We start from the raw sequence: 25,805 nt of genomic DNA, 5'->3' as shown, positions 1-25,805 counted from the left end.
TTCCCTCACCAGTGCTGTCTTGGCTTGGAGGAGGTTCAAGCCTCAAGGCCATCCAGCTCCCACCCTAACCTGCATAACATCTGCACGTAGTCCTGGAAAAAACCTTCTACTTTTGAGGCAACTGTTTCCATGTGCTCCTTTTTCCCATAAACTCAAAGCAGCCTTTTCTCACATCCTCATATGACATCCTCCCTCTTAAGTTCTCTGGATAGCTACCATTCTTATAACTGCTGTGGGAATCTGCATCTCTATCAAAACTGATTTTATTCTATGCCAGGTCAGGCCACTTTTGCATTTTCTGGTAAATATTTTTACCACTCTCTTCTGGAGAGTTGAGTCAGAAAACAAGATGTTGACTCTTGAAGGTGTGCCTTTGGTCAGTCTGCTCGCTACCAAAAATGAAATGTAGTTCTACAACAGCTGACTGTGGGTTTATCCCTATCACAGTCAGGAAAACAGTTACTTGTGTAGACACGATCTTACTTGTACGTCCTGCTAAACATTTCACTCTTGAAACCTAGTTCCCGAAGTTACTGTGGTGTGCTTCAATAACCGTGGCATATACTGGATGTTTCTTCCAGTTGAAGGTTGCAAAACACTTCTGCTAACAAATTGTTTAGTTTCTTGTCATTAAGAATGAAGAGACCTTATCAGATGTATGAAATGTAGTGTTTATGTTTGATGTAAAAGTGAAGAAGTTCCCTGCTGTTTGCCTCAGTTTTGATTTAGAGGGAGTTGGCTGCCAAGGTATCTGTTTCTGTGCCCAAGACTTGGAAAAATGTAGCTAACAATAAATAATGCAAGAGCTAAGCTATTTTTGGACAGGAGAAAAACCAACCCTGATATAAGCTATACTGCCATGTCCTGTAGTCTTGGAATTTTCAGTGAATTATTTAATCACATCGTGTATATTGTGGCCTGTGGTTGCTTATAAAATATCATTGTTTGGTTTTCGAGGTCATATGCTTTGGCCAGGCGGTAGTCAAACGTTTTCCAGTTCATAAATGTTGGTGGAAGGCATTTTTTTAGATAACATTTCTGCAGTGGCAAAGTCATCTTGTAAATTCTCTTGTAAAAAATGAAAAAAAAAAAAGATTATCCAATGCACTCTATACTAAATGGTTATAGCATATACCACCAAAATAGCTGTCAATGTAAGCTATAAATCTGTGTTAGAAAGTTTTTTTGTGAGAGGTTGAGCCTTACTCATCTTCTTTGCTTTTACAGAAACGGTGTATCTGTATAAAATTTACCCGAGTTAGCAGTCACATTACCCTGGCACCCTACCCAAGGCAATTTGCCTTGGCATTGTGTTAAATTTACACTTCTGATGGTTACTGCAATATGTTGTGCCTTGTAGACATACCCTTACACAAATCATACTGGTTTGTATTCTGCAGTGAATTGTCAGGCTCTGACTTAGCCTTGGTTTGGAGCTGTCTGTCTGCAGGCTGGGGACGCTGCACAGGATAGGTTGCTGTCACTTTGTGTTTTCAGATTTTCTTCAACAATTTTATTTTGTTTGTTTATCCTTACTAACGGTTTAGATGTTTTAGAAGCTAGTGATACCTAGTCAGGAAAAGGGCAACAAGGAATCAGGTGTTCATGATCTCCTGACTTCCTTCTTTTCAGAGTCAGAAAAATATACACACCCACAGAATGTGAAACATTTAGTAGGTGTGATATCCCACTATAACAAATACTATCTGTTTCTTAAGAATTGACTTATCTTGATGTGGTTTCTTATTACGCTCAAAGGTGCCTACTGGAATGTAAAATAAAATGTCTCCTCTGCAGAATTTCTGCTGGCGTATGGGGAAAAACATACAAGGACTGCATTGACCGTATTTTCAACTGACTTAATGATTACGTACTTATTGATTAGATATGTCATTTGGTAGGAAATGATCAATAACAGCAAGTATTATTTTATTTTTAGGTTAAGTTTCGTTTATGCCCTGTCCCAGCAGCACTGATTGATTGTTCACTAGGTGGAAGACATAGATATTTAACCGGATCTTGTATGTCATGGTTACTTCCACACATAGATTTTAGATGTTTTTTTCTTTAAATTAAATTTTCAAAGAAGAGAATGCAGAGAATACACTAAACATCTGTGAGGAAGGCAAATGTTTTTATGAAGACGAATTTAAATTAAGATATAAAATTGTAGGAATATAGAAAATAAGTGATAACATTTTTGATTGGTTGCTCACTCAGCTTTTAAATGTTGTTCTGTGAAAAATTCCTCTGGATCCTAATTTTTAATTTTCTTTTTTTGAAGAAGTGAATATATTCCAGGTTCAGAAATCTCAAGAGCTGATTTATTTTCCGTGCATTTTATTCATTAAAGCATACTATTTATATACATCAAAAAGCAGGAAATTACAATATACCTGATTATATTTAAAATTCTAGCAGTTGAACAGTGCATTTATCTTCCTCATGATACTATCCTCCTTGAAGAAAAATTAAATTGACATAATATTTCTTGGGTTTCACTTACCTGCAATTTGTTCCATGTAGCCATCTTTTTACAGGAAGATTTACCCACTCTTGTAATTGAGCACCTGTTTTTCTCTGAAGTTTTCTAGAATTGAAAATTGAGAAAAAAGCAGCAGTGTAATGTTTTCATCAAAGTTCAGCAGCTGTGTACGCTCCACGTTGCAGGACAGGGGATCTAAACTAAGCTCTTTGGGTTGGAAACTTGCTTTTCTGTTTTATGTGTGCACGTATGTATATATGTGCATGTTTGGACTCCCCATAGTGAGCCGGTCTCCGGTGCTGAGCGGGATTCCTGAGCCCCATATTTGAGGCAGGTGGGTACCAGCAAGCCGTAAGCGATGGGGAGCTGCTGGCAGCCTGGAGGGCAGCTGCTGGGGCCGCAGGGGCCCCGGGGCAGCCTTGCCGGAGGATCCTGCCACGCTGCCGGGATGTGGCACTCTCTCCCGGCACAGGGAAGGCAGAGCCCTATCCCGGCGCAGGGAAGGCATGATATGAGCACTTCTCAAATGCATCTCAAAATGAAGTGAAAATGGTATGGTTTTGGGCTGTTTATAGACTTGGAGCCATCTTTTCTCCACACAGTTTCAGTTTAGAATGATCAATTTGGTTAATACCACAGAGCTGTATAGCAAGTGTAGTGTGCTAGTATTTGATAGGTAAGAAATTGTTATGGAGTAAGAGGACAATGTTCTTTAAGCTCTTGTTTTATATTCTGTTTGCCGTGAAGCAAAAGACTTGTAAATGCAATTCCTATGTTACTCATAAATTTTAAGATGTCTGGAAATAACTATCTGAAAGTAAATTCTTTGCCTTCCTTTCTGATGCCGACTATGCTAATGTTGTTAGCTATGTGGGAGTACATGTAGAAGCGAACAGGCCCCAGAGATGTCTAATTAATTAAGAGTTTGCTGCTTGGCGTAAGTAATGACTCATGAGTGAGGTAATACATGAAGTAGATTGATTTTTTTACCCACCAAGAGTAACATGGCTTTGTGTTAACTAGCGAATAGAGACTGACCTTGCATTAGGTGAGGAATAGAGCACGTAGATGTGATTGCTTGCTGGTCTGCAGTTTATAGAGATGAAGTCCCAGGATTGTTCTGATATTGGATATTTTGATAACACTCCAGTGCGATTAGTCTGTAACCATAATAGTATTGTAGAAGCAATGCAGATAAATAAACGTGTAATATATAGCATAAAAGAACAGTAACCATACTTAAGAAAGCAAAGATGAAAAATGGAGAGACTGGGCCATCAAATGGAAATTTTAAAGAGAATTCTAGGGGTAGCAGCCTGTAATATGTAAAACCAGGTCAGATTTTTTTTTTTTTTTTTTTTTATTATTCCTATTACGATCATGTACAGAAAAAACTACAAAATCTTCCAGGGGGATAACCCTCATGAAACTGTTGTGTACTCCTAGATTAACTCAGTTAGCCACGAACATTTCACATCACTACCCCCTTTTCAGCACTGGTACATCTTTTCCCTGCAGCCTACCTAGGAGGAGTGTTTAGGGGTCAGTGTTTTTGTTGGCAGACGAACACAGAAAACTGTCACGATAAAGGGCCAGAAGGAGCTAGCCTGGTCATTAACTTCCGTGCCAGCAATTGCAGGGAGCTGTATGATCATTAACTACTTTAAAACAGAGCATGGATCATCTGTTTCACGTGTCACTTCAGGCAGCAAAGTATTTCCCAACATCTGATTGCAAACTCCTAACCCACATAAAAGATCGCAACATTATTATGCTATGGGAAAAGATTAGGCATGCTCGGGACATTGTTTATGTCCTCTCTACCTGTGCTAGAAAAGTATTTGTTAAGAAGATTCCCAGGTGGTCCTTAGAAGCAGATTGTGCTACTGAGAAGTACAAGGGAAGGCCTCAATTTAAGGTGGTGGGGAGAGGATTTTCCTTCTAACTCCAGAACTCACAGTTGATTAAACCCTGGATGTACAAGGGAGACACACCAGCCGAGCACCTGCAAATGTAATGTGCATCACAGATGCAAATGTATGGTATTTTTGGTTCCAGTAAGTACCATGCCTAACTCTTGTAATCACTATGAGTACTTGCAGGATTGTATAAAAATGAAAGCAATGTTTCATTCCGTAGTGTCTCCTACAGCTCTACGTGTCCCCATCGTCAGATGCAGATAACAACATCTATTCTTCCTGAACTCTCAAAACAGCCAGATGTGAGCAAGTGTTATCTTGGAAGCTCTGTAACTTCCAAATGATGCTTGAAACAGATCTATTAGCTGGTAGAGTCATAACTGGTGTGCAGTCAGCCAAGTTGGAGACTGCACCAGGTAGCCATGTTACTGTCTCCATTTGATTGAATAGATGCATGTTTTGAACAGTCTCATAGTCTCTTGCAATTTTTCATATTAAAAATATACCTTCCACTTTCAAAATATTCATTTCAAAGTTTGGGAAAACCCTCATTGCTAGCCCAGTACTCTGCAGAATTTTGTCTTAGTAGAAGCTTGGTAAGCATAGGAGAATTCTCACCCAAGTACTTAAGTCATGCTGTGTAATGGTAAAAATGTGAATAACCAAAGTGAGGCCATCGTCAGACAGTGTGGAAGGAAGAGCCTGTTACCTAGAGAAGAGAGGGAATATTCATGCTATGTCTGCAAAAGATTCAGCAGTTAACCTTGCTGAAGTAGAGTGTTCGGATTAGGGGATGTTTCACCAGGGCTGAAAGCTCTTCTGAATGCCTTCCTCTGCCCACCACCATTACTGCTGTATTGCTCAGGTTTGGCAATTCTGGTTCAGTCCAGCTGTTCTTTATCTTGAGGTCAAGATGCATTCGGTCATCTTGCCAGTCACTTGGAAAGAGCCTTGACAGAGCCTTGCAGCCATTTGTATAGTGCTTATCTTAGACTCTGCTGCTTACTGGCAAACACAGGAATGTATGTAAGGAACTTGCTTATTTGGGTGGTTTCATGCCACAGTAGGATTGCTACTTCACTGCAGTGCGGTGCTGTTTTATTTGTATCTGACCAGTTCAACTAAGAACTGATTCAGCACGTCATCATTTTCTGGGTAAATCTGTAGAACCTCATGTATGTTCCCGAAATTTCTGGGTGACTTGGTGGTTTCAGTAGGTCTTCTCTAACTGGAAACACTGGACCTGAGATATGATCATCTCAAGGCTTTCCAAGCAGCTGGTGACCACACAGTAGCTATGCGTATGTAGATTGCCGTGTCCAACCATGTACAATAAGGGTAATTCTTTAAGAGAGCTCCAGGCTTCCTGTTGCAGATGCTCTTCATATATTGAGGTCTGTGAGATTAGGTTGTCATTTTCAGGGAATGCTAAATGGGCAAATTGCAAGAAAGGCTCTGTAAAGTACCATATATGCAGTAGATCTGGGATTTACCAGAAAGCTTGTGAGGGAAATTTTATATACCACTAGGACTATGAAAACCCTTCACTTATTTTAGACCTGGTTTGCAGAGATTTCAATAAGCTTCATAGTAGAGATCTATTTGTGTAAGAGAAAATTGTGAAAATCTGGTATGTTTAGCCTCTGTCTGGAATCTTGTTATGTTCAGGTGTTCTGATTAAAATTGACATCTACTATTGGCCTCCAAGCAAGTCAGAATCCAAAATTCTCTTGCACCATTTTATGTCTTTTACCCTCCTGTTTAGTTAAATAGTTGAACTACTTTGTAAAACATAGGCTTCAGAGGGAAAAGGCAGAAAATGAGGAAAGATAACTTTATAAAAATGTGAAACAACAACCTTCACTGTGAGTGTTGCTGAATTTTGTGTTTATTGGCCCTGTATAGTATACTAGCACATTGGTGTATTTTTTAATAACCTCTTACCGAACATATGTCTTAGATTTATCTACGTGCAGAGCCTTGTGGACGGGACTTGTGAATTGTAACATAAAGACTCTCCAGATGTACACATTATTCCTTATTAACGTACGGTGGTTTTCTTGGGAAGTAGCTGACATTGAAGTGATAACACAGCTGCTGCTTTTCTCCCATATTAATAATGCCAATAATTTTCTTGCAACAGAAGAATTCAAGGGCTCGACAGTAGTTGAATTAATGAAGAAGGAAGGCACCACCCTGGGGCTCACTGTGTCGGGTGGAATTGATAAGGACGGGAAACCCAGAGTGTCCAACCTTCGCCAAGGAGGAATCGCTGCAAGGTAACCACATCTCCAGCCACAAAATGCAGCGTAGTATGCGATCGCTTCAGAAATACATCCTGCACCAGAAAGGTCGCTAACAAATATTTGACAGGTAGCATCTGTAACGACAGCCCGTCGGACCGGAGAAGCTCAGAGAGAAATGTTTCAGCAGCAGCTGGTCCACCTCTTCCCTTGAGGCTATTTTGACAAAAAATAGAAATGTCCATAGTGTATTTGCAAATTATATTAAGACTAAATAAGTTTCTTCTAAGTGATTTAATTTTTATTCCTGTATTTTTTGTCCTTGAGCAAAAACTTAAGAGAAAGGGAAAAATATTGAGCAGAAAAATAAAATCAAAAACCTAACTGTAATACTACCATAATTTTATTTAAAAATCCATTAACTCCTTTTAAGATTAAATAAAATCTCAAATCATAGCTACCTTGCTCACTACAACAGTGGAAAATGAAAAGCAGTTACTCATGAGAGAAACAGGTCAAAAGATGAAGGTTAAACCAACTCGTTCTGAGTAACTGACTGGAACATGATATGGGGCCATGGCCTATCTTCTGTTGTGGTGTTAGCTGTGAAGGCAATGGTTGTCTAGAAAATAGTTCTGGCAACATCCCCAAAAGAGAGAAAGAGAGACAAAAACGTGCGGACATGAAGATGTTTCCCCAGTTCCTGTGCCAAACCAGTCGTATCATCCAAACCATGTATGCTATAGCTATTTTTGTACATCAGAAATTAATAATGCAAAAATATTCTTCTTTTAATATATTTAAGAAATTAGGTTAGGTTAAGATCCTAAAGAGACACTTCCTTCTTGAAAGATCAACTTGTTTTAAGGTGGTTGAAAAATTATGGTGATTGACAGGTTCCCCAGAGAGGTTGTGGAGTCTCCTTCTCTCTGGAGATATTCAAAGCCTGGCTAGATGCAACCCTGTCTAACACGCTCTAGGTGACCCTGCTTGAGCAGAGGGTTTGGACTAGATGATTTCCAGAGGTCCCTTCCAACCTTACTGATTCTATGATTCTATGAAAAATTATTTCTTGTCATCATTAATATGTAAAGGATTCTATTACTTTAGTCCAGTAGATCTTGTGTTTAACAGAAGAAAAGGAATGTATACCTTTTCCTAGGAGTGACCAGCTGGATGTAGGTGACTACATCAAGTCTGTGAATGGAATCAACCTGACCAAATTTCGCCACGATGAGATCATCAGCCTGCTCAAGAATGTTGGCGAGAGGGTTGTTTTAGAAGTGGAGTATGAGCTCCCTCCAGTCTGTAAGTAATAACAGAATAAACTGAAATCAGAATAGCAGATGTATGATATCAACAGTGAGATTGGAGTGTTTGATAGTGTCTGTTTTTGCTAGTGTTTTTTTTCTTACATGTTTTTCCTCTGGCTTATTGTTGAATGTGGAAGTGGTAAGAAGGATCTGGCAGTACAGGGTGATGCTCTCAGAGGAGCGTAAATCCAGCCAATGGAGGAGCTGAGTCTTGCCAACTTTCAGTATTTTTCATGATTTTGAATACTTGGAATTAGATTAGATAAATCCCCTTTCCCTATTTTTCATGATTTTGAATACTAAGAATTAGATTAGATAAATTCCAAGGCAGCAGAATTCTTCTTACTGTAAGAGGATTTTCTGAGATGCTAACGTGAGTTCTCCCTCTGCCTTTGCCTTCCTCCTCTCCTCTTGCAGCAGCCTTCCACCCTCCCAGATAAATAACATCCTTTGTTATTTTTCCAGTCTTTTCTGGCTTTAGTGTTAAGCCACATCTCATTTCTAGAGCAGAATATGCAGTGGGATGGATTCTGGCTTTTGTAAGACTGGAAGAATTGTGCAGCAGAAAGAAGGGCCTCTCACTGAGCAGGCTTGTCTTCAAGATACGAGTTTATGCTGACACCGAAGTCACACAGTGCTACTAAATGTTTTCCTCACATCTTTTTTTTTGTCCATTCACCTGTCCCCTTTCTTTTTATGTTCAAGTGTCTGTCAATGTGTGCCTGTAGGAGAAAATCAATGGGAATTTAGCTTTCAGATATGAAGTGGAAGCTGGAGTAACAGTGAGCTGGAAAGTTGGAGCCAAAAATAAAAGGAAAGGTGGCTCCCTGGCTGTTGGTGCTGCACCAGCCACCTTTTCAAAGAGTTCATGCTCCTACTGCTGCTCACTAGAGAGGAGGAGATGTGGTGCCCACTGGTATTTTCCACAAAAAACCTGTGGAGCCAGCTAGGAAGCTCTGATCTCCTTAAATAAAGCCTTTCATCACAGTAGGAGCCAAATGATCCCTCCACCTCTTCATATTTCCCAGCACTTTGATGGTGCTCAGGAGAACAGGATGAACTCCTTGTTTTCTAGCAGCTGGAGAGTTAGTCTAGTTACATATTTTGTTGTTTTTATGACCTTCTGACAACTGCCTTAATATGTTTTGAATGTTCTTTGCTGATTAATGTTTGCTTGTGATAAGGGAACTTCATGTTCAAAAGCACAATATTTGAGTGAATAAGGTCAGCTGGATTCAGAATTATTTTGATACAGATGTAGTTATTTTACTAGAATTATTTGTTTTACACTTAATCAAGTGTGCTTTCTTCAGTTTCACCACTGTTGGCATGTGTGCTGTGCTTGTCAACTGAAATAGGTTTTTGACAGGCTAGATTACTGTAAGTCATAACCTTATATTTAACTCCTTGGAGTTTCTGACCCTTTTGTACAAGCATAGCTAATAATGTTGTAGATTAAAAACAGTCTAGATATTCCCGTCAACTTCAAATGGACACTCTAAACAAAGAGTCTTGTAATACCTGAAGTGTTTCAGTATGTCATGTTTCTGTGTCCTGGTACCTCCTGCCCTGCTCCATAGCTAACGAAATTCCACTGTTGTTCCCACAGTTGTCTCCTCAGAGAGAAGACAGCTGTAGTTTCAGAGTGAGGAAATGGCAGTAAATTTAATAATGATGGATTAAATCTGGCTGAGAGCTAGTAATCTCACTTTCCCTAGTGTTTCCTTTTCTATCTGACAGTGTTCACAGAAGAAGGAGCACCTAGCTTCTATTTCAACATGAGCCACTTCAACATTTCAGACTAAAACTTGAGCCATGTCTCCACTGCGTCTGCCTCTTCAGGTTGTTCATGGTGAAGGACTTCTATCACCTCCCAGGCAGTAGTACAGCTGGGTGAATATTTATTGCCCAAGTGAATGAGACACTGCAGGACCACAAGCTTCCCCTGTCCCAAGTGGGCTATTACAAGCCACTTCAAGTAGATTAGCAAGCCACATGTTCATTTTGGGCTTGGCCACTTCCAGTTTATAGGAATGAAGGCAAGAGCTGAGCTCTCCTCCCTAAAGTTTGATCCTGTCTTGTCCAAGAAGAGTTTCTGGCCAAAAAGGAAGCATATGACCTTAAATAACACAGCCCTGATCTCTTGACTGTAGCAGAATCATTGCCAGTCTAGTACAATGCAGTGCTTTGGGGGGTCATCTTTAGCCCTTCTTCCTAAGGAAAGGGGATTTTTATGATTTCGCTGGTTGTTTGCCTGGTTGCCTACAGAAACTTTTAAACCTTAGGTCGTTGTCAGCCAGGTTTAATAGGGAATTAAAAGGCTTCAAAATAATTACATTCTTGCATGCCTTGTGGAAGGTGACATTGGGTGGAAGAGAGAGTCCCAAGCAGGACCTGCGCAGAGGGAAAAGCAGCCTGAACTGAGCTGGGACCTGTTGTGTTTGGGGCCAGGCATGGGGCAGTCAGCACGCGCCTCCCCAGCTGTGTAACATATGACTGCCCAGGCGAGTATCGTGACAGGGACTGGGGAAGCTGTGGTTATTGCAGGCAGGAGCTTTAAAAGGCACAAGTCTTCATTAGTTCTGCTGCTCACATAATGTATGTTTTATAAAGTTTTCTTATATGTGTTGTGCTGTTTTCGGTATCTTGCTGGAAGATTAGAAATGTGTTTGTGTGTGTGATTTTGTCCAGTGTCTTTTCCCCTTTGGAAAAGTGAGCTATTACACTCTGCCAAGGTTCTTCTGTAAAAGCTAATGGTAAACTAACTGCTGGTTTCTTAACAGCAATGTTTTCATATACAATAAAATGATTTCTCACACCCAAATATGTTGTTTTATGCATTATGCTTCTCACTTCATAACCCAGCCATGCACTACTCCTGTAGTGCTTACAGACAAAGACTTACTCCACTAGAAGCTGAAGATGTTTTAGCTAATTTACCATTGATGTGAAAGTGTATTGTGTTTTAAAAAAGGAAAAAAATAGCAGATCCTTAAGATCTTAATAGCAGATACAAAACACTGTTTTTCATCTTAATCTAGCAATCTGAGATTAAATACACACACACTAAAAATCTTGACTGTCTTGACTTTAAGCAATACAAATAAATATTTTTTTGGCTGAAGAGCCAATTCCACAGGTATCTTTGAGAATTTAATTTGTCATTTTTCTCTCTTATTGTATATTTGTCCTTTGCACACTTTCTAGCACTTTTCTGAAACTATATGAAAAATAAAATTATGCAAAAATTTAAACAGTAGGGCTCCAGTCTCTCAGCTGTGGTATTCTGTAGCTCGTTTTTGGAAACATTGACAATCTACTATCTACATCTGCAAAATATCTGGCACAAAATTTCCTCAAAAAGAACATAAGTTGTAGTTAATTACAGGTCTTTAATATGACTGTTCTGTAGTGGAGTCTTGCCAATTATTTGACCAGAAATACAATATCTAGTTTAGTTTAGAAATGGTGCAGATCTATGCATATAATTAGAAAAATAACTATAATTAGAATATAATTCATTTTTTTAAATCTTCTAGCTGTACAAGGATCAGGTGTCATCTTTAGAACAGTGGAAGTTACTTTACATAAAGAGGGAAACACTTTTGGATTTGTAATAAGAGGTGAGTTATCATTAAATGTTGAAGGGTCTCTATTTCTAAATCAGCAACTGAAATGATAAGTTTTATGGTACTAAGAAATCATATTTCAAGATTTATGGCTTGCAGTTTGTAAAAAACTATGTGATTTATGTGTTCTGTGCATTAGTGTACTACTTTTATGAATTACTCTAATTTTTGTTTATGGAACACCGGTAATTAATCTACTATGCAGAAAACATAACAAACTTTATTTCATGTAACACCAGATTCTGCTACCACTGAAGTCAACAGGAATCTGTGATATTCAATAGGGTTATAGCTTTTAGAAAATATATTCATATGTAGCATTTAGATAAATTAAATCCTGAAATTTGATTTATAGTTTAATAAAGCTGACAGTCTGAATTGCAGAACAGAAGTATTAGCACTGATTTAGAGACCAGAAGAAAACATGCAGCTGTTAAATAATATACCCAGGCGATGAATTACAGGAGGTGTACTAGGTTCCTCAGGGAAAACTGTACTGTTTTATTTAATGTATAAATTCTCTATTGGCCTCTGATTATTCTGAGTATGGACAAAATACAGGTTTTTTTTGGTTGCTGTGCAACAAACATTGCTGGATAGTTTTCACATTGAGATCAGATTTGGAGATAAGATGTTCTGAGAGAGGAATACATCTTTTATAAATATTACTCTGTAGAAATACTATGTTAGGAATTATCTGTACTACATAATAGGTCAAATTATGTCAAATATAAATCAATGGAAGTTAATTCTAGTGTCTGGTGCTTTTTGGTCTTTTCAGCCTGTCTATAAGCTTCAGACTTGCGTCTTGGAAATATGCTTTCATAAAAAGCATAAAATGAAGGTATGCTTTCTTTCACTTTTCCTTTTCTAGGTGGAGCACATGATGACAGAAATAAATCTCGTCCTGTTGTAATAACATGTGTTAGACCTGGAGGGCCTGCTGACAGGTACAATTCATCTTTCTCTGTAATGCAAATGAACGAAAAATGGAGAAAGGGGAATTATTTGGGATAGTAGTTCAGATCTGAAATGAAGTAAATATGTTCAAACATATTTGTTTGAAATTCATGATTCTTTCATTTAATTGTGCTGATAATAGTTGTAATAGACAACCATAGATCCTCAGCACATCATGAAGTGGGATGAATTAACAGACTAAATTACCTGCTTCAAAACTGCCCATTAAGCACTTCAAAAAATTAACCTGAAATGATTAAAAACAGAACAATCTATATAATAGGTCAGAGCACAATTTTTGTGCCCTTCAAGCAGGCAATGTAGCTTTGACTTACACTGTTTATACTCGAAATCTTTCTGTCTTGCACTGCATAGCTTCATGTGTTTGGGTGATAGTGTTGTGTTATTTTGAGACATTTGTTCATATCTCCTTGTGAGTTCACATGTAACTTCCCCCAGCAACTTGAGTACGAATTTATGATTGTATCAATGAATGTATTTTTAAATATTATCCTCTTCTATCTATATAAATAATGTTCAATTTGTTTATATATGTGAATTATAGTTTCAAAATGGCATTTGTGCCCTTAAAAGAAACTTAAAGAGCAGTTTCACTATAATAGGCTGATTTTCTCTAGCTTATGGCATTTTTGTCTTTGACAGCCTTAATTGAAAAGCAAATGTTCCAAACAGCTTTTATCTTTTGTCCTCCCCTTCTTCCCCATCCTCCTTCCCTCCTCAATTTTCTTCCTGATGTTTGAGCTGGCAATTTTAGTACTTTGTTTTCTGTTCTGATTGTGTTATGAAATATGCCTAGGAGACAGTGTGCGTTTATAGCTACATTGCTCTCAGATAGAAAGAAAGGAAAAAGACTATTATCCAAGGAAGGGATATTTTGAAGAAGGCCAGTAAGTGCTCATTCATAATTAGCAGTCTGTTTCTTCACCCATCTGTTTGTATCTTGTATTTGTTTTAAAGAAAATCTCAGTCTGGGAGGAGGTGTGTATGCATATGTGAAAGAGGAGGTGTGGGTGTCTGACAGGGCAGAAGCAAAGCATATGTTGTAGCAGAAGCTATACCTAGTTGTGATTTAACATAACTTGAATATTTAGCTATGTTAAGCTGTTTTCCAATCACTGACTTTGCAAATAAAGAAATGTTCTTTCCACTGTGCTCTCTGAATATTCCCAGTGTCATATTAAATGTTAAGAGGGATGGGCTGTGGGGAGGGTGTGAGAGAGTCACTTGGCATAAATGGTGTTATCTCCAAATCACTTTATCTTACATTAATAAAGACCATTTCTTTCATCTCTCTTCAGAGAGGGCACAATCAAACCCGGAGACAGGCTGCTGAGTGTTGATGGGATCCGACTCCTTGGAACAACACATGCGGAAGCTATGAGTATTCTCAAACAATGTGGACAGGAGGCAACTCTGTTGGTTGAATATGACGTCTCAGTAATGGGTATGTTGAGAAGTGGAGCTTTGGTTCTGGGAACCATCTGTTGAGGTGTTGCTGCCCACGTCTGATAAACTGTTTTAGAACTGATCGTGACCTGCTATGCTCCTAGTAGCACCAATATTCCCATCTGCACCATATCATTAATCTTCTGAGGTTCATAAAGAGGTGAGCAGTATTTTACTGTAATTTAGTGTCCTGGCATTTCATGGTTTGTAGCGTGAAACAATACTGTGGATTCTACCAAAGTAACTTTTCCAGTCACTAGTTTGCAGTAAAGGTTAATGAAGTGTAAGCACTTCTGTTTCACACGAAAGAGAGGTTTGCTTGCTCTAAGAAGAATCCTTGTGCCTTATGCCAGTGCTGCGAGGTGGTCAAGCCATTATGAAATATCACAAAACTGCCACATGGAAAAGAGTAGGGAGGACAAAAGATATTAAGAAATTTAGAGGTGACAAACCATGGCTTTAAAAATGAGTTTAGAGTTTGTATAAACTTTAGTTGAACTCACTGAAGGTATTGGAAGATTTTGGGAGAGTCAAGCAGAGCAGATCACAGCAGAGTTTCCATTTGCTTTTAAAAGATGTCTTTCTATTTTTGCAGGATAGTGAAAATTCGTGGCAGCAAGAAATAGGAATATTCACCAGTCTGACTGATGCATTTCTTCTCTGTTTGGAGCTCTTTCTCTTCTTATTCTTCCCAGTTCCAGTCAGATTTCTAGCCTAGCAAGAAAGCAGCCTCTTAAAAATTTGTCTAAATAGCACTATCAAACTTCAAATATTTGGAAAAGATTTACATTTAGAAGAAGAATGTCAGAAACCTTTTCATTCTGTAACAGTCCTCTTTCTTCTTTTCCAGGAGATAGATTTTTTTCCTACTGTAACATGCATCTTTGTTTACTTATGCTAGCAAGCATAAGTGATGAGTTTGCATTGTTTCTGGCAGTTCTGCTGGATGTTCGTGTAAGGCCCATGTCCAGAAATGTGGTAACAACTCAACATCTGGGCAGGAGCCTCACATGTAGAAAATGGAAATGAAGATGGTCCTGTGACTTGAGGAGGACTAGAATTTAAGTGTTTTTATTTCTTCTTTTTGATGGTGTTGGATAGCCAAATCCTATCTAACATCAACCTTTACACCAGATTCTTTATATTCCACTTTGGGAATGTTGGGAATGTACTTGCCTAAATCTCACTGGAAAGAACCCCCAGCTTTACACAACTGAAGTTTCCAGATGGGCTGTCATCTTGGAGAAAACCCCCCTCCCCGTTCTCCTATATACCCAAGGGAGTGACTCACCCTTCATTCCAACAAGGATCTTTTAGAAAGGACAAAGTAAGAAACTCTGTGGTGCTCTGAATTGTAGGTTGCTCAAGGCAGGAACTATTTTTTCCAAGGTGTCCGGTGTGAACTTAATGTAAGTCCCATAGACTTGCAACAATATAGGCAGTGCCTTCCGGTTGGACTCTTGATATTATCCTTTCTCTGAAAAAAACTCTGCTATCCCCTTTTTGCTGTCAGTATCAGGTCTGCCTTTGTTTTTCTTGCCTTCCTGGCACTGAACCCATTATCCTATGGAAGCATCAGACTAAGGAAGTGGAAAAACCTAAGACTTGTGTAATTGCAAGGAAAGCAGGGAAATGGAATCTAACACTGGGAAATGTGTGGGATGGTGATTCTGCAGTGCCAGTGAGAAGAACCGGAAGGAGGAATCCAGTGCATTTTCTTTCTAATATATTATGATTTTGTTAGATTTTTATCTAACCCCTATTATTTTTCAGCTTTTTCCAACTTGTATACCCTACAAAGTTTTCTGGTGATGGTTGCTCTGCTTTTTGCAATTCTGTTATGAGTAGACCGTGGCCCAAAGGTTGAAAATCACTTGGTTACTGGGCCAGGAAAATGGTGCTGATTTGGATCTTGGTTTACCTCTGGTCAAGAGCAGTGAAGTTAAAGTTGTGAATAATACAGAAGGAAGTCTATGAGCCATGAACAGAAATTTAAGAAATACAGAAATGTTACCCTGTTACTCACAAGACGAGCTATTTTTAATGTTACCTCAGAGTTGATGAAAATAGGCTGAAAGAGTAGGAACTGCTATGGGATAAGGTGCTTTATCACTACTGATGCCTGAAACTACTTCAGAAGTTTAGCCTTTTGAGAGTAAGGCAACAATATGGAAATTATATAAAAGTTGGGTTTTTTTTTAAAGGATCCTACTGGTATAAACTTTCAGTAGAATATCTTACTCCTAGAGATATAGTTGTACCATTACTTGCTTTAATATCTTGCCTTCTCCTAGCAGATGGTTATATCCTATAAAGTAGCATTTCACGTAACCAGAACTGGAAAGAATTATAAAATATATTCTGGTAGCATGAAATTGGGAATTAATTTGAAAAGTTTATACTAAATGAAGAAAATAATCCTGAGCTATTTTTTCAGCTAGAATTTCCACAGTCCTATAGTGTATAACTGACTATTTATACCCTTGTTAGCATAAGCCATTTCAAAGGTGCTGTATTTCTCCAAGTTTTGTTCTTTCACCTGAGATTTCAAGAGGTCACTTGGGAAACTTGCAAATTTTATTGGTTCTGGAACACAGATAAACTAAGGTAAAAAAAACATTAACAGGTTCTGCACAGGATACTTAAGTGTCTATGTAATGTAAGATATGGGACCAGTCCCATTAAACTCTCTGGAGTTACATTTGCACTTGCTTAGAAACATACTGAAGTATCAGCTCAGTATGGGTCCTAAGAAATGAACCTGCCAGTTCAGCCTCTTGGAAGTGATGTTGTTAGCTTGTGTGTTTTTGTGTGTGTTTTTTTTTTTTTTTTTTTTTTTTTTTTTCCTGCTGGAACTGTTTCTAACTGGGTGTTTGCAGTGTACTGCTATATAGTTTCAAAGAGACTTTGAAATAATAAGAGTTTGGCAATATCAAGATAATTGCTGAAGAAAAATAGGAAAACAGAATTTATGAAAAAATCTTTTATAGCTAGTTCTATTTTAAGCTGTGAAGGTAGCAGTTTTCCATGTTTTTCTCTTTCCAAAACACCCCCTCCAGTCATAAAGCAATATGTAGTTATAATTATTATAATATACAGAATGTATTTTATATTATAATGTAGTTTGATGGTGCTTATACTCCTGAGTGATTTTAGAGGAGACTACCTGTATTTTTTAATTTTGTGAGGCATTAATAATGCTGCATTTTGGTGGCTGCAGAGGAGTTGAGTGTGATGACTTGCCCTAAACACAGCTCTGTGGAAGTAACAAAAACTTTGTGGGCTTCATCACTTTTCTTTGTAATCCTTACAACTGCCACAGTCCAAGCACTGTTGTACCATTGATTTCTTATTTCCATGCAGCAGCAGGAAAGAGCTGCATATTGCAGCCCTTTCTGGGGCCTGGGAATATGCCTCCACCCCTCCCACTGTGCAGGGGAAGGAATATGGACAGGATGGTGGTTGGCAGTCAATTGCTGCCACCACCAGAGTAATTTTGCAGCCTGGGTTTTTCCTGTGGCAACCAACCTGCACATATTAATTTATAAGCTATAAATTTAGTTTGGGAAGAAGAGGTTTTCACTTTTTGGAGCAAGTAATGGGGTGGATGAAGTATCCTGATAAGCTGCTCACAGCCTGAAGGGTGTAGGTTTGGCATCCTGAGCATACATGAAGTTATGGACTGGGGGATTGATCACGCTGTCCCATCAGTGCTGATTTTAAAGTCTCTTTGGGAAAATGGAGAAGTATGAGGCAAGTCAATTGACTTTTGAGATAACAGACACAGGACATTTCCCCAAAGATGTGTACAATGAATCTTCTTTCTCTGAAATCTCTAAATCTTTTACAAGAAGACTTGTTTTCTGGTAGAAAGACTACTTCTAAACAGAAGATCACCATGTTAGACTGAAGTCACTGCTAGCATTGTTCAGGCTTAGACATCTTACACTGTAGTTAGCCAAATGAATTTTATAATGCCTTATTTCACAGGGCACATTAGCATTGTATCACATTTCCCTAAGGAATTGAGGCTTTCCAGTGAGAAATTATCTTTAAGGTACAGATGAAAAATCATATGAGAATGACTTAAGAATGTGAAATGAGGTGCTAATAAGTTTTAAACAGAGATTTGTACTGCCCTATCTAAAAGGAGGAACGAAAGTTTATCACTACATTTGTTTGGATCCAGAGAAGATACAGTTTCCCTTCAGGTTTTCCAGAAGCTCCCACTGGTGGTCTGTATATAAATACAGAAGTATTTTCTGGCTTTTGCCAGAAAAATCTTTGCCTCTCATCTCTTCACTGGGTGTTTCGTAGCAAAAGCTGCAGGGACCTGTAGACCTCCAGAATGAAGGAACATATTCCTCATTCTAATTACACATTTCTCTAGTTTATTTAACAATTATATCTTTAACAATTTATTAGGTCTGAAATAATTTTACCAGAATGTGGTACTCTGTAATTATTCTCTGTAAAGCAAAGATTGTCAGCTTGCTTTTCAGTTCCAAGACACCAAAGTCACTCTGACGTAGAACCACTCAACTTTAGCTACAGGAGCACCCTAAATTTGTTATACTTCACTTTTATCATCAATGCAGCTTTATAGACTGGGAATCATTCATGCAATTATTTGCTGGTAAATCTGACAGGACTTTGACAAACACTGTCCAGCTCTTTGCCTCTTGTAGGTCACCCATCCAAAAAAACTCGAAAGACAGTAACAATTTTATGAGAATGCATTTACAGAAATGCGCCTCACTCTTTCTACCTGACAAAAAGAGCACCAAAGAAAGAAAGCTTGCATACTTTCAGGTATCAGGTAGTATTGTGATCCAATGTACACTTTAAATAATTTGAGCAAACAAGAAATAGGAGAGAAAGAACCACATGGGCTGCCTTTTAAGTTTCATAAAGCAATATAAAGCAAGAGTATACAGAGAAGTGGAGACCTTTAAAAGCCACTGAGTTTTACGAGATCAGGGAAGAAGAACTCCAGAGACTTCAAGGACAAACTCAAGATCCTTATAAATCTTATAAATATTGCAAGACCTTAGAAGCTGAAAGTCAGGAAGCCTGTAGGACTTTATGCTACCTTTTTCTTTCAGTTTTTATAAACTTAAAATTAACATTTCTTTGGTCTGTTACAAGCCTTTGACAGAAAGGGTAGGCAGTGTACTCCAGCATTTGATTGAGACTTGCAAGTCTCTTGACTGTCACAGAGTAATAGACCTAGATCCCTTGAAATTCTAAATATGAATTAGTTACTTAAACCTTTAAAGAACATTTCCTCTTTTATGGTGCTTCAGAGACAGACCAAATCAAATTTGTGTGGAAAGCAAAAGTCATAGGTAATAGCTGTATTAGCTGAAGTATTACTCTGCTTTAAATACTGCTGCACAAAGATGTACACAAATTATACTAGAAGGAGTTATTAAAGTTAAGGAGTTCAGTATGCCAGCTAGGGAATGTCAGTCTGTCTGCTCAGTCTCTGTCCAGCAAGGTGCACTTGCAAATTGTGATACAGTCACGATCATATGATTTTCTTTCTACTAGACCCATCATTTAGTGCACAGGGGGCATAGTAACTGCTTCATGCAGCAATTCATTATGTATTTTCTTATCGTCAGTCAGTGTGTGACCACAGGCTATGGAACACACTGTTCAGATCCTTGTCTGAATGCAAAGTTAATAATTTCCTGGTGTTTTTTTCCTGAGGCCCTAATCATGCCAGTTTGAGTGTTTTAGGCAATATGTAGATCTCAAGAAGTAAACCTCAGTGTCTCAAAGTCACTCCAAATTTATCTTTCTCAAGACAGATGGCATACCTCTGACAGTTCCAGCAACCTCCACCAACAGACCTATCGCTAGGAAAACCACATTGGATTTTTCATCTTTCCTGCAGGCTGATACACGATTCACATTCACCCTGTGCGAGCTACATCTCTATGACGTGTTAGTCTCTGATCTTACTGTACAAGTTACTTGCTTATCAAACGTAGTCTTTATGCTTTCTGCCATCGCTGCCCAGATGTCTGCAGCAGGGACAGTCATAGGAACTGACGTTCAGACATGGATACGTACAATACGTAGCTTCTCTTATACTGTGCTAGCTTTATACGGTTTCATGTGGAGAAAGATACATGGTTTAGGATATGACTTGTCCTTGGCATCAAAAGAGGCTTTCCCCCCCAGGAGTGTCTAGAACTTGTGATTTCATTTTTGCTATCTAGTTTTCTGGTTTTCAGGACTGCCTTTTTACACTGGCAACTGAGTTAATCCATTTAGCTCTTCATCTCTCATGCTGCCACTAAATACAGTTTATACTGACTTCACTGAGTCTTGCCTTTGCCTATAAGTGGATTGATACATATCAGTGAGGCATCAGTTTTTACGTGCTTTTCTGCTTTATTCTACTCCATTTGCATACTTTAAAAGGGAGGTAATGCCTTTATAACACCTTTCTGACATGAAAGGATAGCGTGGAACCCTGAGGTAAACAGACATTATGATTTAAAAGAAAAGCCAGTATTTTGGGCTGGTGCATTCAAAAGCCAGTTCCTGATTTGTCAATACTTTGTGATCGAGATGCTCCCCCTGATTTCACTTGTAACTGATCAGTGGTTCTGCAGATCAGATCCCAGGTTATCAAGCTGAGTAGAAACACTAAAATGGTTGCGATTTAGTAACCAATTCAGCTTAAATGTCTTGTTCAGCCTTTACAGGAATTGTCACAGAGAGAAAGAGAATTTAGTGCTTCAGAGTAGCACTCAGTTGTCTTCTCCATGCTACACGACCTTCTTTCCTTTCTTGCAATTCCCTGTTAACCTGCTCCAAAACTCCCACTCAGCTTGTTTCCTCCTAGTTCCTACAAAACTTGTTATGTCTGTCTTATGGGTAGGACACTTGTTTTGCCATGAGTACTTTTGAGTACTGAAAGGTGTGGAATGGGGCCGTGTAAAAAAACATGTGTAACCATGTAGTGAACTGTATCACTGTATTGCACAAGCAACAGTCATTTTATTGTTCCCAAACATTTGTGTGAGCTTACAGCCTCAAAAATACTGACGTATTTTTAGGTACCATTACCTAGGTTTCTCTTTGGGAAAAGAGTAGGGGGAGGGAAAATATTACATAGTGGCATCATGTCCATACCCAAATAGCTCCTCAAAAGAGCAGGAGCCATTAAGCCCCCCAGTCAGCTGTCTGTAAGCTGCGTTGTGAGACCAGAACAGTACATAGTCCTCTCTAGGGACTAGGCAGAAGACACTTGAGAGCACATTTGTCCAGTGGATTTCAAAGATGTTTGCTGACAGTGTAGAAGTGTGGAGGTTCAGGATTCTGTGTTGCTTTCTGCCCTTTCCTGTTCTTCTCATGGAAAAATGACACCTTTTCCTCCATTTCTTTTTTTCTATCCTGATTCCTAGTTCCATTACTGTCTTTTTTTCCAATAGCTGCTTCAGCCTCCTTTTCCTTACTGACCTAGTTTGAGTCTTCTTTTTTAGAAAGTCCTAAATTCCCAGTGTGCTATTCTCTCCCCTTCCAGCCCATTCTTTTCTTCTGTCATTTGCCAAAAAAGGCTTAGGTAATTTTCTACCACATTTCTCTTTTTCCCACTGCTGCTGTCCAGTTTTCATGCCTGTCCTCTTTCGACCTTTCTCCTTGTCTCTGTCCTTCAGCAAACCATTCCCAATTTTCTTATACTCCAGCTTGTTTTCAAACCTGTCACCTGCTCGCCTTTTTTCTCCGAGTTCCTTCCCTTCTTGCCCAAGAATCCTATTCTCCCCTTATCCTGGCTCTTCTGTTGAGTCTCTGTGCCAGTTCTATCAGGGGATGATGATACACTTTAAAAATGAATTGGGATATCTACTGGTTCATAGTCCCTTCTTCCATCTCCCGTTTTCATTTTTTTTTACCCATTCATTCCCAGAATCCCTTTTCAACGCTTTTGTAATAAGACTTACAGAAAAGCTTGTTATACTTCCAGATGTAGATATTTCCCCTGATTTGCCTCCTAGATATGCCTTCAGCCCTTCCAATAAAAACTTGTCCAACCAAAAGCACAATCTTGGTTCCACAAAATATCATGTATAATTTCAAGCTCTGGCAGAACATAAGAGCTTTTCAGTATAAAGCCTACAGAATTTTTTATGTGGAGACAAAACAAGGTGATTTCCCCTAATGATGTTAGGGGACACACCTGACCTATTTCAACTAAAATAACTAAGAGAAGAAAAAAAAATACAGCCAGAGAGAGGTAATCATCATAAAAAAGTTCACACCAAATATTTAAAGTGTGGCCAAGTGTAGGCAATTAAGATCAAGATATTTTAATATGAAAAGTCAGACATCTGAAATGTTAAGCAAAACTATGATTCCCAGGCATGATATTTGCCTTATAGCATTTTTTGACTTTCTTTTGTCTGCCTGGTTATGATTTGTTGTACTAATTTGGTAGCCGTGTTGCTATCAGATGATTATAGAAATGGAGCGAGGAGTCATCGCATTTTACAAGTATTGCATAGATCTTATAGATATTTCTTTCTTTACAAACTTCTTGATTATCCCTAAAGAGAAATAAAGTGAGTTTAGCAGTACCATAAAAGTTATAAATGACTCTAACAGGTCCAATTAACATTTCTCTCTAGTGCTTTTGAAACTGTGGCATCATTAAAAGCAGCTTAATAAACATTGCCTTGTATGGGAGAAAAAAATGTAAAGATGAAATGAAATGTTCCTATAACTGAAAAATAACAATACAATTTCATTGTCAGAAATAACTAGAAAAAAAGGAGGATTAACTCTCTTCCAAGTACTACTTCTTATATAAGAATGTTCTGTTCTTAATGGTATTGGAAGTGATAGACAAATTCACCTTTGAATACTTTTCAAGAAAGTAGAACCTATGCTTCTATTTAGTTTGTCTAAGTAGTGTACAATTAAAAAATATCCATCTGAAATATCTACTGTATTACGTGATGGGCATACATTAAGGTACATTGCTAGCCTATCTTCCTATGTTCTCACAGAGTATGTGATCTGAAGTTTTTATATGTTAATTCAAGTTTTTGGATGTTCAAATGGACGCAGCTTCCACCTACAAAAATTATGGTACTCTCTTTCTCAAAGCAAACAGGGACAGGAGAGGAAGGCTGTCATAACTGGTTCTCTCTGTCCTCCACCCTCCAAGCAAGTGAAGGGAAGGAACCAATAACCCTTCAGTAGTATTTTTTTGAAAAGGAGATATCTTCCTTGTTTGTTTTAAAGAAGAGCTTTTTCCTCTGTATTTTGAAAAAGATGGAAAAAGGATTGATCAAATCTTTATACCTTGCACAAAGACTATCCAGATGTGCCATGAAGTACAACGTGAAAGAGAATTACCGTCTCTGCTGTGTGCACATACCTGTGGTCAGCTGGAAATTAGACAAGAGGTCCTTCATTAAGTTGGCACATCTGTTAGTTAGGGTGCTAGTCAAAAGCAAACTAATGAGGAAAATTTGTGCTGGTCTGAAAAAAAAAATGGCCAGGTGCTTGAAAAATTCAGGGTGCAAGTGTTAAAGTTTTACAGATAGGATGATAATCCAGTTAATTCGAATTTAAAATATCAGCCTTGGATTTGGCTTAGTGGCCTTGCAGTTGGCCAGGAGACTAAGGAATAAGAGAAAGATTTGGGTTTTTTTTGTATTAAAAACGGCTTAGACTATAACCCCAGAAGCTGCATCTAAAAGAGCCCATCTGTGAGGAAATAGCAGCCGCAAAGCTCTATTTCTTTCTGTGCTCCAGGGAGAAGAAAACACTAAATGTCTCCCAAGACTTTTTCTGAAGGAGGTGTGTTAGAAAATCCAAAACTGAACTTACCTATGCTCTTGGCTTTTCTTCATCAGTGTGACACAAAATGCAGACTGTGCATGATGGATTAGGCCAAGGGGAGAAAACCTAAGAATCATTTTGTTCATTTCCTGGAATGACTTTACTAGGCATAAACTATGAGGTTAAATATGGACAGAGTAGGACAATTTCATTTATTCATTATTTTGCCAGAACTTGAGTTGTCTCAATTAATGGCATCTTGATGTAAAACTACCATGAGTAAGATCTGAAGCAGATCCTGTGAGATGGTTTCGTCTAGTATTTAGCGTGTGGGAGATGTGTACTGTCCAGAGGGGGCAGAACTAAGGCTTGTCTCTCAGATTACAAGGGTTTTTGTGAACTGGAAATGTAGGTAGCAAAAAAAAAAAAACATCTAAGCTGCACAGGTATATGTTGAAAACAGCATAGGTACTCAAAGATAATTGTACCGGTGCCATTTCATAGAATCATAGAATCAGTAAGGTTGGAAGGGACCTCTGGAGATCATCTAGTCCAAACTCCCTGCTCAGCAGGGTCACCTACAGCATGGTAGACACGGTTGCATCCAGGCAGGCCTTGAATATCTCCAGAGAAGGAGACTCCACAACCTCTCTGGGCAACCTGTGCCAGTGCTCTGTCACTCTCACAGGGAAGAGATTCCCCCTCACGGTCAGGCGGAACTTCCTGTGCTTCAATTTCTGCCCATTGCCTCTTGTCCTGTCACATGGGACAACTGAAAAGAGTTTGTCCTTGTCCCCTTGACACCCTCCCTTCAGGTACTTGTACACACTGATAAGATCCCCCCTCAGTCTTCTCTTCCCCAGGCTGAAGAGGCCCAGCTCTCGCAGCCGTTCCTCTTAGGGCAGATGCTCCAGTCCTCTGATCATCTTCGTAGGCCTACGCTGGACTCTCTCCAGTAGCTCCAGGTCTCTCTTGTACTGCGGAGCCCAGAACTGGACACAGTACTAGAGATGAGGCCTCACGAGGGCTGAGTAGAGGGGCAGGATCACCTCCCTCCACCTGCTGGCAACACTCTTCCTAAGGCATCCCAGCAGACCATTGGCCTTCTTGGCCACAAGGGCACATTGCTGGCTCCTGGTCAACTTGTCACCCACCAGCACTCCCAGGTCCTTCTCTGCAGAGCTGCTCTCCACAAGGTCAGCCCCCAGCTTGTACTGGTGCCTAGGGTTATTTCTCCCTAGGTGCAGGACTCTGCACTTGCCCTTGTTGAACCTCAGGAGGTTCCTCTCTGCCCAACTCTGTTCAGCCTGTCCAGGTCTCTCTGAATGGCAGCACAGCCCTCAGGTGTGCCAGCCACTCCTCCCAGTCTGGTATCATCAGCAAACTTGCAGAGGAGGCACTCTGTCCCCTCATCCAGGTCATTGATGAAGAAGTTGAACAGGGTGGGACCCAGTACTGTGCCCTGGGGGATACCACTAGCCACAGGTCTCCAACTAGACTCCATGCCACTGATGACGACCCTCTGAGGTCTGCCTTTCAGTCAGTTCTCAATCCACCTCACTGTCCACTCGTCTAACCCACACTTCCTGAGCCTCTCTAGGAGGATGTTATGGGGGACAGTGTCAAAAGCCTTGCTGAAGTCAAGGTACACCACGTCCACTGCTCTCCCCTCATCTACCCAGCCAGTCATTCCATCCTTGAAGGCTATCGGAATGGTTAAGCAGGATTTCCTCTTGGTGAATCCATGCTGGCTACTCCTGATCACCTTCTTTTCCTCCATATGCCTGGAGATGACACTCAGAACGAGCTGTCCCATCACCTTACCTTTTTAGGGATGGAGGTGAGGCTAACTGGCCTATAGTTGCCTGGGTCCTCCTTCTCGCCCTTCTTGAAGACTGGAGTGACACTGGCTTTCTTCCAGACCTCAGACACCTCTCCAGTTCTCCAGGACCTTTCAAAGATGATGGAGAGCGGCCTGGCAA

General features: G+C 39.4%; 1 protein-coding gene across 3 annotated transcripts in view; it reads left to right on the top strand.

The window, feature by feature from the left end:
- Positions 1-25,805, top strand: part of GRIP1 (glutamate receptor interacting protein 1) — a 339,761-nt gene that overhangs the window by 248,401 nt on the left and 65,555 nt on the right. For all 3 annotated transcript variants that reach the window (XM_062584272.1, XM_062584255.1, XM_062584265.1), the window contains exons 3-7: positions 6,548-6,683; positions 7,810-7,955; positions 11,500-11,583; positions 12,464-12,539; positions 13,869-14,014. In XM_062584272.1, the coding sequence (XP_062440256.1) occupies positions 6,548-6,683; positions 7,810-7,955; positions 11,500-11,583; positions 12,464-12,539; positions 13,869-14,014 (588 nt within the window). The remainder of the gene's footprint in view (positions 1-6,547; positions 6,684-7,809; positions 7,956-11,499; positions 11,584-12,463; positions 12,540-13,868; positions 14,015-25,805) is intronic.

Source organism: Rhea pennata, chromosome 1 (genome assembly GCF_028389875.1).
Source record: "Rhea pennata isolate bPtePen1 chromosome 1, bPtePen1.pri, whole genome shotgun sequence".
NCBI classification, from domain to species: domain Eukaryota; kingdom Metazoa; phylum Chordata; class Aves; order Rheiformes; family Rheidae; genus Rhea; species Rhea pennata.
The sequence above is the reverse complement of the archived record's forward strand: the minus strand, read 5'-3'. Positions and strand labels throughout refer to the sequence as shown.